This window comes from Hippocampus comes, unplaced genomic scaffold (assembly GCF_001891065.2).
Source record: "Hippocampus comes isolate QL1 unplaced genomic scaffold, H_comes_QL1_v1.1 scaffold389, whole genome shotgun sequence".
Classification (NCBI taxonomy): Eukaryota; Metazoa; Chordata; class Actinopteri; order Syngnathiformes; family Syngnathidae; genus Hippocampus; species Hippocampus comes.
Window position 1 is genome coordinate 90,398 of NW_017805068.1, and position 13,327 is coordinate 103,724.

General features: G+C 42.9%; 1 protein-coding gene across 2 annotated transcripts in view; it reads right to left on the reverse strand.

Moving 5' to 3' along the window:
* Positions 1-13,327, reverse strand: part of adarb2 (adenosine deaminase RNA specific B2 (inactive)) — a 128,331-nt gene that overhangs the window by 87,029 nt on the left and 27,975 nt on the right. The window contains exon 1 of one of the 2 annotated variants that reach the window (XM_019864550.1): positions 5,952-6,344. The exons of the other annotated variant lie outside the window; for it this stretch is intronic. Coding sequence (XP_019720109.1) covers positions 5,952-6,054 — 103 coding nt within the window. The 5' untranslated portion in view covers positions 6,055-6,344. Of the gene's footprint in view, positions 1-5,951; positions 6,345-13,327 lie in introns of those variants that run through there. 2 annotated transcript variants of the gene reach the window in all.

The window sequence follows — 13,327 nt, forward strand, 5'->3', positions numbered from 1 at the left end:
GCTTTCTATTGTCGCCATAGTAACAAGTTCAACAGGTTAAAAGAGGTGTGAGTCATGCCCTCATGTCCCCGAGTCTGCGAGTCATCAAACAGGACTAATTAATGCAAAGTCATCCTCCGCATGTTTCACGTCTGAGCGTGTGCCTCTGCTTATGTGATTCACTCTTCGCAACCTAACTGCAGCGTTTCGCCATTTGCTGGAACAATTTGTTTTTTTTTGGGGTTTTTTTGCCTGAACTTAAAGTTGATTTTCCGACTACCACACTGTAAAAAGCCATGAGGGACTATTACGAGATAATGACTAATTATGCTAATGTGTTTTGCCATTTCTTCTCCTTGGTCATTTTATCATCTGTCCTCAAGAGACCACAGTCAGTAGTAATAACCATTTTTTTTCCCCCCTCAGCTCAGCGCTCAGTCACTTAGAGGACACTGTGTCCTAAGCTGCAGAATTCTAACACTGGGCCCCTTAATCAGGAAGCCTTCTGTAAATTCACATGAGCAGGCAGAAGGAGTGCAGTGCTGTTTGAATTGGCGCTGACCTTCATTAACCTAATAAATGCCGGCGGTGTTTCTGTCGCAGCACTTAATGTGTTTATCAGCACAAACAAACAAACAAATGTGACAAAAGCGTTTCGGGGCGGACACGGGAGTTTCCCATCTGTGAAATGGATCCCCTCACCCACGAGCACCTTTTTTTTTTCCCCCCTCTCATCTTCGGCATAACGCACAAGCTGCGTGACATTAGTCTCTCCTGGTACAAAACACAACCAGAAACAAGACAACCGTGTTTTAATACCTACTCTAGGCCACATGTGTTTGTGTACGCTGCTGGATGATGCAATTATCAAGCAAGTCGCAAAGTCACAAAGTGTAAAAAAAACTAAAACATACACAGAGATGGTAACTTCTGTAAATCGAAAGAGCAGAAACACGTGTCAGGGAAGTTAAAGAAAGTGAGTGACAGGTAAATATGTTAATTTGTAATGTGAGAGCGGGGACAGGAAACTCACAAAGACATTATTGGAATTGTTGAAGAAAAAAATTAAAAACCTAACAAAAATTGTGAAGGTTTTTTTTTGGGGGGGGGATGTAGAGTAGTGTAGTAATACACAATGCCTTTCACACAGGTAGACTCGGTAAAAAGTGATCCACCAAAAAAAAAAAAAAAAAAATCAAGTTCAGAAGTATTCAGTAGTGGCGCCTGGTGAGGGGGTGCTAAAGTTAAAAAAATAAAAAAGGAAATTTAAATGCTCAATCGGTCTACTTTCAGTCATTGTCATTGCTTTTGGTCAAGTGCTGCACTGTTGGGCATCCAGGGCGTTACGAAATTTCCAATGGTTTCAGTTTGGCTTGGTTAACCCAGACCAAGCTGGTGTGTTGACCAATGAAGAGATGCAAACCGTCAAACTGTACCGCGCTAACGTCTACCTCGGCAAGAGCATACCTTAAGAGTAGCGTTTCATTCACAAGAGTCTGTTGCACGCCCTCTTGTGAGAATACAAGTAAGATCAGGGCCATTATTGTGGCAATATAAATTGTTGCAACACTCTTGAGAAGAGTCGGGATTAGGCGACAGTTGAATTAAAAACAACCTTCCGAATGCTTGTTTTCTGTTTTATTTTTTTTGGCAACAGCAGCGTCATAAACGCTCACTGCCGCTTCCCCCTCTTGGACTCATCACGGGCCTAATTTCGAGTATTGTAAATGGAGTGGAGGCATTTTCTCAATGAACTCTGAAGCGCCATGCTATCTGGCTTTGAGACTATCTTTACTCTTATCACAAATGACATTTCAAGCTATTTATCAAGGCAGTCATTCAGTCCTCAGCAGACACCATGCGGTTCCTGCAATGCACGGCATATGAAAGGAAGCTATTCATGGCAGTTTGCGCGCAGCTTTGATTGAGGAAAAAAAAAAAAGATGTAAATAATCATAGGCGGTGAGAAAATGATGTTAAAAGATTTTGAATACCTATTAGATATGATCTTGTCATTTGTAATACAGGTGATCAAACGTACTGGGCAGCGAGGAAGCGTACTGGCAGCCGTGGTGAATTGCGGGCCGAAACGTAGTGCATCTTTCAGCTTTCAGGACATCAATTGTGAGAAACCATGACTAAACTTGAACAATTTGAAACTTTGAAAATGGCCGAAATTCCATGGTGCACAACATTTCTGGAAAACGGGGATCGTAATTCTTGCTGTGGTGGGGAATAGGATTCATTGCTTCGAAGAGCTACTCCACACAGCGCTAAATCCGCCTTTGACAAAAGTGTCATTATTGCGCCGCAAACATTCGTATCCATGGAAGCCCAATGAATTAATAATTTGCAGATGTTCCGAATTATATATGAGACATCATCAAAACAAAGACATTTGGCTTGGATTGCATTTGCAGTATATTTAAAAATGTTAAACATGCCTGTTCATTTCATAATTGCGATATGGTGACTGAAAGTTGATTATTTACATATTTATTTATTTGCTACGGGAAAAGATGTTTTGACGTTGAACAAACAGGAGCTCCCCATGAAAATAATAATACAACGGAAGCATCAGCGAACACCAAATGCAACCCACATGCTGAATTCGAAAAAATGAGAATTTTTTTCCCCACAATTCTAAAACAGTTTCGAGGCAAGGTTGTGATTTCATTTCAATACATTACATAATAATTAAAAAAAAAATATTGGCTTTTTTTTTTTTTTAAATAACCCAATATGTGTTCTTGCGTGTTAATTTTGGTTGAATATCTTAGTAACTCCTGTGTGTCAGAGAGAGAATGAGGCCACTCGCCTCGGCTAATGGCCCTGGCTGGAGCCCCTCTTGAGAGAGCGCTGACCCCCATACTCTCGCTCTGCTCTGGCCCACACCTGCCGTCCTCCACTCGACCCCTCTGCCGACCCTCGCTCGGAGGCCGAATGTAAACAATAATTGCAACATGAATTATGTCCCCCAAACGCAGCGACTGCCCGGCTCCGGCTCCCCTCACCGCAACCGCCGCCACCGCATTCCCCTCACGAGGCAGTGCTGATGAGATGATGATCTACTGTACTGTACAAGGTGCAGGGCGATGAGTCTGGCTTTTAAAGAACAACGTCAGCCTATAAATCTTTATGGTATCTCCCGTTTGATCCTCAAACACACATTATGGATTAAAAGACAACAAATATGTGGTCCATATGCCAAAGATAAAAGGAGACGGGTGGGAGGGGGGAAGGGGAGCGGGGCCATGTCATACTGATGGAAAAGATTGACAGACGGGATTTGGCAGGCAGTCACCCTGGTTTGTGCTATAACAGGCAGTGCGGCGCTTTTTACCCAGATGTTCCTGTATATCACCAGTCTGTCATAGATGCTATATTGGTGACAGAAATATGGCAGAGTCGTTCCAGAGGGGCGCGACCGTAAATCCCAGCAGCGTGATTAATTAACAGGCACATACTGTAAACAGCATGTCAATAAATCATTCTGGTCGAACACCGAAAACTGACGTGCGGCTTTAAGGGTCAGCAAACGTATATGGGGCGAGGCCCGCATCTCCACGGCGCCGCGCTGCCAGCTGCATTTTAACAGCCAACGAACAGTGTGGGCAGGTAGCTTTTGCTTGGTTATCTACGGAGAAGTGGAGAAGGGCAACAATTGTGACCGTCGCTCCGCTTTTCAATCCGGCAAACTTGCTGGAGAAAAGGAGTGAACACGTGAACAAAGGCAGCCGGAGGTTAGGAATCATTCCCAACCTCTCGAAATCACACTTACTGTCGGTTTATGTGAGCCCATCTAGGAAATAATCTGCAGCCTTTTCAAAGGATTAAGCCTCAAATGCCATGCGGTAACCCTTGAGGGCTATTTATTTACTTATTTGACTCAAGGTGCACAAATAAAAATTGCATTAAATCACAAGATTATGATCACTTGGTATTTTATCTACACAGGCAGACACAAAACAAAATTGCTCAATCAGGCTCTTTTGAGGCAAACTCAACGGTTGTAAGAATTAGTTGCATCGCCCTTTAATTTTGCCAGCCGGATAACCAAAAGTCCTCATCGGAAAAGAAAATGGACCGCACCGATTTTGCCACCTCCTGCAAGCTTTTGAGGAGTCAGCGGCTATCTTCACTTTGCAAAGACACACTTCATTTTCAACGGATGCCTGAACTGGACCCTAATGTCCCGTGTTATCAGAATGAATCAGCAGTGCTGATAAATTACTGGTCGGAAAACACGCTCGGAAGGCCTGTCAGCTAATGGGCACGCTTTGTGTGATATTCATAGGCAATGCTTAATGTTCTGGAACCGATTCTGTCATTTCCATTATGTAAATACAGTTGCCTCGGTGCTATATTTTAATATATTGTCTCCCTTGTCTCAATTACTTGGGCTATTAAAAACAAAGAGGTGACGGAAATGAGGCGCCGTTATGTGTTTGCAGTTTGATGGCATGTACTAAGTGTTTATGAAAGCTCGTTTCACATTCTGCTGCATTCTGATATGTCAACACACTCGAAGGCGTTCTTCCATTTGCCTCAGGGAGGAGGACTTTGGAATTTGGAAAGCATTTAAAAAAAAAAAAAGAGTGGTGAATTAAACTGTGAACAATATGAATATCCATTGAAAGTATCATTTAATAGCGGCAGAAATGGTTTGAGTTTTTGGGAGTAGTGATGAGTTTCAACTAATTAGCCGACGTCATTTGGTTAATTTGCAGCGGAATCTTTTTACAAGGGCTGACATTTTGCAACGTGTGACACTATGGTGACTAATGGTGAATACACACAGTTTCTCGTGTTCCTTAAAATAGTCATTTCGACTTTCCTCCCCCCTTGTGAGCACCTTAAAGCCGCAGGGTGTAAATGACTACTTATCCTATGGCAACGCTATTTCACAGCATGCTACAAAAGCCTGTTGGATTTTGTGATTTTTGTTGGAGAACGCCTGAAAGGAAAACGTTTCATGTTCCCTAAAAATATAATGTTTTTTTTTTTTTCCAGATAATGAAATGACAACGGCCACTGTAGACTAAGACAAGTCCCTGCAGGTTGCAAAACATATATATATACAGGTATACTATAGTTTCTTACACTCAGCACACATTTTCACTTTATTCCATTCTACAGTTTTTTTTAATTTAGGGTTGCTAATACACAGCTATAACTATATTTGCAACACCAACACAATAGTTAGTGTGCATGTCAAACATTCATTTTTATTTTTTTTTTTTTTAAATCAATCTGCATTGGCATATAGCTCTGAGGGGGAGTAAGAGGCTAACTGCAACATTTTCATTTCATTCCACCAAATCACAGGTGCAAAGAAACTCAAACCAAAATCCACGCTTGATTTTTAAACCCACCCTTTTGTCTTTTAATTTTTTAATCTTGCAGGGGTCAATCAAGTTTGTTTCAGAGTTGAATAGGACTTCATTTTGAGGTTAGTTCCAATTATTTGTGCACTTTTTTAATTGGGATTATTCGCTAAACAAAACTAATTTAGCAGTACTGGAAAGAACCCGCATGTGCATGGTAACAAGTGGTTCATTTTAAATGCCTCAAAAAGTAGAGTAGCAATTTCGACTTCAACAATAAAAGAGAGAACTAATAACAATAGAAACACTTGGAAGGAAGAATTAAAACATTAACCCTTTCATTGTTGCTGGGATGAAATTCGAACTTCGTTGTTGAAGAAAATAAACGCAGTTGAAAACCCCGGAGTGATCAGACTGCTACCCCTAGACAATTATCAGCATGTCGTTTCTCATAATTGGCCAATGTATTTGATTCCAACTTTCACCAAGGCAAACGAGGTAACGGGGATGCTGAATGCGCACACGGCCACCGGGCTGCTGCGCTCGAATGACTCGCCAAGGTGCGCGCGACCTCAGTTTCTCCACCGGCTCGTTAAAACAAAAAAGCGGTCAAAACGTGCGAGGAAAAGTTGTGGCTTTCTTTACCTTTTCGCTTTGATCTCCTCCTCCTCCTCCTTTTCAGCTTGCATTTAACCTGGCCACCTTGAGCCCCCGACGCGCGGCCGCTGTTCCCAAGTACGGACGCCATCTGCCCTTTGGAACGATTCGTCGGAATAACTTGAGACTTGCGACTCTTTCGCCTCCTTTATTTGCCCCTCCTCACTGGGGAAAAAAAAAAAAAAAGAGGAGGGCGCGTTGTTTTTAGCAGCTCCTATTATCGCAAGCTTCTGGCTGGAACTCCGCGTCTGGAGGAGACGGTTTTCTCTGCGCTCAGCATCACTATTGCGGGTGCTCGGTGCTCTCTGTCTCTGTGGGAAATTTAGGCGTCAGCTACTTTGGATTCAATCAAGCAGGACACGCGTGACGCCTATCTGTTCCTCAGCCAGCTTTCTAATTAGAGTCCAATCGTGGCTGCCTGGGAGGTGTGACATCACATCACCAGCTCCACTCATAAACTGACACCCCCCCCCCCCCCCCCCCCCCCCCCCTCTTCACCCGCGCCTTTGTTTGTGATACTTGTGGCATTTTGCTTCATACTTGGGTTGTTTACACTTTTGTTTCCTCCGCAGAGAGAACCTTCATTGTGCCTCGGGAAGGTCAGCTGTGACGTCACCTTGACAGAGGTAATATAGTAGCACGCTGGTTTATCACTCGTCACCATTTACCAGTTGTCGATTGATGGATAATTGAGCATTACCTCCTCAATGTGGAAATTGTTCTTGAAACGGTCACAAGTGACTTGGTTGTATGTACAGGGTAACTGAGAAGCAACACCCGATTTCAAAATATTCATTCATAATATATTTATGTATTTATTTTTATGTATGATAAGCCAATCCGAGTCGCTGACGGTGTGGTGGTACACTCGCCGGACTTGCGTGCGGAAATAACAGCACAGCATGTTTGCTGATGTCAGAATCCAAAGTCACTTTGGGGCACTGTTATTGGATGGAAACATTTCCACCTGGGCCTTCGGGCAGAAGAGCGAGGAGAGCGAGGGTGTCGGGGACCGTGTGCCTGCCTGCCGCCTGCCCTCAGGACGCCCACAAATATCCATGTAAATTGCAGTTTAAAAGAAATCAATACAAGTGACAAGTTGCCAATGCCACTATCTGGGGCAGTAATGAAGGTGTGCTGGCAGGGGCCTGAAGCGCACATAGATAACGGAAAACAGGCTTGGTGGGGCAGGTTACACACACATCCAAACACAATACCAAAAGGTCAGTCGTTCTTACACTGGTGCAAAGTGCCCCGAGAACCTTGGACTCCCGTTTCTTACTGTGACTGCTACAATGTGCCACATGTTGATCAAACAATGACATGAGCATAAAATATGGGATTTACACATGCATGACAGATTAAAAAAAAAAAACAGACAAATATGCTTCAAACGCCAGGACTCTGACCTGATGTTTTTGGCAGTGGAAATGTAAGCCCCGCCCCTCCCCCCCATCTCATCTGTCGGATATCATTCAAGCTTTGGGTTTTTTTTTTTCCCCATTTTAAATACATGCTCATTTCTGCTTCGTAATGCATGCGATGGAGGGTGAAAACATCGAAGGTACCAATGTTTGTCGGTGTGAAGCCCTGCAAATCCAGGCACGTCTGCGTTTTTGTTGTGTGCCTTTTTCGTTTGATGTCATATCTACGGATTGAAGAGATGTAAAACTGAGATTACACCGAACGCGCGGTGACAACTCTCCTTCTTTCCCTTCATCGAATCAGCCACCTGCCATCTACGATAAGGAGACCAATCGCTGCGCCACTCTGACACATTCATTGGCTGCAAATTTTCTTTGGAGTTCACATTTATTTTTTTGGAAAAAAAAATCTTTTAGGACTCAGACAGACACAACGTTTCTGTTAAAATACCGCTGTGTTCTTCGAGGCTTCAACATTGTTCTGTTTTTACGCTTTAACAGCAAAATAAAGTCCTTGCACCCCACATTGTCTTCAAAATATATGACAAATATAACAGAATACAGTCATATCCTACTCGATGGATTTACTCGAGTCGCCTTATCAACCTTTGCAGCCAGGTTGGAGAGATGGAAGCCTGGGAGCCCCCCCTCCCCCCATTACTCTTTGGGACTATATTGACTTTAAGCTTTTAGTTTGCTTTTTCCAAAGGTGGAGCTTTGGTGGTGGTGTTGGTGGAGGGGATTAGTTGGCTGTCGTCTTATCATGTGTTCAGACGGGCAACTGGGAGAAACGTGTGCCTTCATCTCCCCGACACAGTCACTTTGTTGCTCTTCGGACGCCACAGCAAACGAAACGCAACGGCAACAGTCGAAGACTGGCAGCCACCGTCCCTTTTCAGAGGCTCCGATTTACTAATCTGGTAAAATAAATAAAAAGTTGTCAAAAAAAAAAAAAACTTGGAAGATCAGGTTGGATGATTGAAATATCCGACACAAGATATGATTTCAGAGACTGATACAAAGGCTTTCACAATCACATTTTACTGCTCATAATGACCGTGTGGACATGCCAAAATATTGATTGAATTGTTTGTAAAATTTAATGCACAACAATGTTGGATATGGTTTATTTTTTTGTCATAATAATTCTTGCAGGTTTTTTTTTTTTTTTTTTACCTCTCAGTAGGATCCCGGCGCACCACCGTAAAATACAATCAAAATGGCAAACATTTTTGAATACCTACCTCTCTCACAGTGTTGCTAAAAATGGCAATATTGTCTTTGTAAAGGCAATTTGAACCTCATTCAACAATGCTGTGGGCTGTGAGTACATGCTGTGTGTGCAAGTGCAGTTTGGAATATACTGGAGGACTTTTTCCTGATGTTAACATGCCACCAAGGTTGTTTAACGGTAAGTAATTGCGGGTGACAGACTCCAGCATGCAAGACTGGCCACACCTGCAGCTCAAATCCACATAAATCCAAAGATGTACGTCGGCAGAACACTAAAATGGAGAAGCGGTTGAAGAAGCACAGGAGGCACGAAACAGAGAGCCGGGAGTCAACTCAAACACACGAGATGAGAGGAAAACTGGAAAAAGTTCGGAACGAACAAAACGAACACTCCTCAGGAATCAAAATAGTTACCAAATCTGTCCTGCGGTTTTCTGTAAGGTGCACAACAAACGACCGCAAGAGACTGACAAAAAAGCTACCGTATATCTTCAGTCAAGGCAGATTTTCAAAGGCCCACAACGACGCTGGTACTGATTGCCGAGCGTCTCCAATTTGTTACAAAATGCTAAACAGTATTTTTGTCCAATTGCACTGACTTCAAACAAGATGTGGGTTGTATTTCCAACATCAGCTGTGACGGTATCATCAATTTAAATATGAACAATTTGTGGGTGAAGTTCACTGGTGATGTTTTCAAGTGACCGCAAACTTGGTTGAAAATAGGAAAAGGTGTTAATAAAAGAAAAATAAATGATTGTAACAATGTCAGAAGTGTTAACACTTTCTTGACTTGAGCAACTTGACAAATGTTTGCTTGCATCCATAACTGTGACCACGAAAGGTCACATTCCCAAATGAAAACTTTGAAAGTCACATTGAAGACTTCATTTTTAGTGTGTGTCATAGCAATAGTCGGAAAAAAAAAAAAATCTTGTGCCACACTCTCCTCTGGCTGAAATCTTTTTTTTGGGGGCGGATGGCTTGTTTTTTTTTTTTTTCTCCTCTCTGCAACCTTCCTTCTAGCCTTCTTAATTGACAACCATTAATCACATTAAGTCTTTGGGAGAATTGTCTACCCGGCGTCAGTCTTGGCTGACCCCAACATTTGGAGAGTGAAGATAAAGATGATGCAGTGACAGCTCTGAAATAGCCCCCCTTTTTTTCCCCTGGGTCAGCATTTAGGGATAATATGAATGTCATTATACATAAGAGAGACGAAACAAATGAGTTCTTTAAGGGGAGTTGAATGAAAGTCGGATTTTTGAGCGTTTCCGCGGATAAATTAGCTGGGTGCATTTCAAATTAACATATGAGAGGCGGAAGTCTTCATATGTGCCTTTGCATTTCGGTGAGATCATCTTGCCCGCTTCACATCACGACTTGATTCGTCTTAATACATTTATTTTTGATTGTTTGTATTTGCGGCGATGTTTTATATTGGATTTCTTAATTTTGGAATGTGCTATTTGCTAGGCTGAATTCCAATCAAAATGTCTCTGTGAATAGAAGCTAACATCTTGCCCTTAATGTCACATAACATTATCAGCCCCGTGGTTCCGCACAATAGAGCCATTGTGCTCGGTGGGGATGAGGGGGGGGGCTTATCAGTGAAAGACAGGAAAGGAGAAAATGAATAGAATAAAAGTAAATTCGATCTCTGTTTTGCAAAGACGAGAGTTCTCCAAATAGTATTATTCAATGCCTGATTCAGAAACCTCATTCAAAACGCAGATGAACGACAACGCTCTTTAAAAATCACCAAGGGCATATCCGCCGTGTTTTCTCTTTGCACTTGAAAGCGTATTTGCAGTTGTCAGTGTGGAAATGTTGCAGCGACCTCCGAGAATGATCATGTGACTTTGACTTCAACACTTTTGATTGACTTATAACGGCAGAAGACAAAAGACCTGACGTTCCAAGCACCGCCCGCTGATTTGTCTGCCTTTCTTGGACAATGCCAGAAAATTTTTCACTCGCTAAAATGGCCGTGTATGCACCTGGACTGGCTGTCCGTCCACCAAGGGGTTCCGTTGTATTTTGCTTGTTCAGCTACGTATGAGAACTGGAGACCTGTCGTTCGCAGGGCACAGATAGACAACCATTCCTCACTAAAATGATCATCTTTGGATTGAATTTTTAGAGTTATTCTTACAGTTCTTTGTATTGTATCTCATTGCTCTTTTACTCGACATGCCGTCTTCTTTTCCCTTTGAGCTGTGTTTTCAGGTGCACGGAGATCTGTACAGACAAATCGCGAGGAGGTTGGTGAGGTCCCTGAAGCGACATAAGCTGGTTGTGCCAGGTCTGATTAAAATGAATTCTGCATCGAGGAACGGGAGGGGGGTTAGGGTATGGAATCTGGGGGCTTAAGACAGGTAAGGTTGCTCTCCTGACATCTGGCAGAGCAATTTGACTTATGTAATTCAAAAACAGCGCTCCAACCCTCTGCTGTGGGTTTAACACTCCTTTTCTTGTCAATATTGCTTGTAAATTCACATGAGACAACCCAGAGGAGGACAAGGACATGAAGCGTTTCGCACCTCAGAAGTGCATCTTGGGAATTCTGGAATCGAAAATCATAAGACAAAACATATTTGACCTGTCACGCATGGCTGATTGGAAAATGTGCTTTGGGCCGCCTGTAAAATGCATACTTGTCTTATTTTTGCGCAAACGTTTTGGCCCCCGCGACAGACAATTAAGATTCCAAAAGATTCTCAAGGCCTTGAAACTCAGCTGCATCTCATTTTGGGAACACCGATTAATTGCCTCTTTTCCAAGGCAACATTAATCCTGGAAACTGCCTCGATTTGGTGCTCCCGCATCTCAGGGAGCCTCCATTCATCTCTCACACGCCACTAAAGCCATGGCGTCAAGTCAAAGCGGCCCTCCCCTACCGCACACACTTTACGACATCACTAACATCCAGCTCATTAGCACTTTAAAGCTTTCCTGAATTACTTTAAGTCTTGTTTGATGTATTACAGAGTCGCAGTTGTGCGAATGGCAGGAAGCACGAAGAGCAACATTGTTGCTTCTCACGGCGAGCAGTTCGTTAATCTCGCCATGCGGGGTAATTTTCTAGCTCGGGTGCACTGGATTTTTTTTTTTCCCAGGCCCTTGTGGTTTGCTGCTTCAGAGCCATCTAATACCTCTTGGAATGAACGCAAAGATCAGAGAGGGAGGCACAGTTGTCCCTATGTGATATTTGCAAGGCGCCGTTTTAATTAATTTCCCCTGTCTTTGTTCACGGGACCGTGTGCGTGCCGAATGGCAGCATATGGTGCTGCTCTGTTTTGCAAATCCTCCAGAATCCAATGGTGTGGGATTTATGAAAGTAACAGATGAGGTTTTGATCATCATGGCGGGCCGCTGATCGTCACCACTGCAGAAAAGCGGTTGTGCCTGAGATTCGAGTGGCCCGGCATATGCTGAGCATGGACGGCGAGAGGTCATCCAGCTCTCCGGCTATTTCATTAGTATACCAACAGATGGCTGCAGGAATGTTCATCATTAAAACATCCCTCTGCTGAATCAGTTGTGCGTCATTAAATTTTTAAAATTGACTCGCACTGTCATCGCTGATATTAAACGTGTTGTCTGGGTTTACACTGTTCTGTGCCAAGTGTGACCATTAAGATGTGCGTCGTGGCAGTGGAAATAGAAAACAAAAATGGATACCTTCAAATTGGAATCTTCCACATGTGAATAAAACCTGATATGAATTGAATATTGGCCAATGAGAGTGCAGCATAAATACACCGATCTGATACGGGCCTTCAATACAAATTCAACGTAATTGATTGATGATGTGAACGCGATCATGTCTGCTCAAAAAACAAAAATGTTTCCAAAAAAAAAAAAAAAAAAAACCTGCTGTCACTCCAAACCACAGCGAAAACATGAAAAATCAAATTTGGTAGCTCAAATCATCTTTCCTCATTGAAATATATGGAAATGCTGTGAATCTGTGAATATTTTTCATTCATATTGATACCTTCGAAGGTTACAGGAAAAAAAGGACCCGGAAACTGATTCACAATCATTATTGGTTTCTCACTTAAGGTGAATAGTTCAGTGAGATTCTGAGTGAAGTGAGACCATGAAGACATTTTTGGGAAACTGAAATCCAAAAATCGCTCATACTTTCCGTGTTTTATTTCAAACCCACTGCGTTGGTGTAATCAAGGCAAAATCACTTCAAACTCATCTTGTTTACTGCACACTGCATCAAGACGGAGATTATTCATGCAGGGGTTTCCCCCTCAAGATGTGCCAATAAATCAAACGATTGATTGGAACTCTCTTGTCAGCATTCTTGATTTACAAAACAAAAACAAAACACATTTGTATGTGCCGGGGCCAAGGCAGATTTCGACTTCAATCGCACCCCCAGCACCGCATTGTTCTTGATTACAAGGCCCCACTGACTCGCCGTGCTGGCATTCTCCCCTCCAATGACAACGCAGGGTGAATGGCGTGTAATCAATTTTTGATCCAATCAGAGGCGGATTCTCGTATGACTGACAGAGGGGTCTCTGTGGGACTCTGATGAGGGCGAGCAGGCGTGCTCCCTGGGGATCAAGAGGCCACAAGAAAAAGATATTCTGGGAATAATTTGCTCAATCCTGCTGCTTCTGACTCAGTTTTTCTCCATGTTGGGGCCAATTTGCAGGGACAGGGATATATATATATATATATATA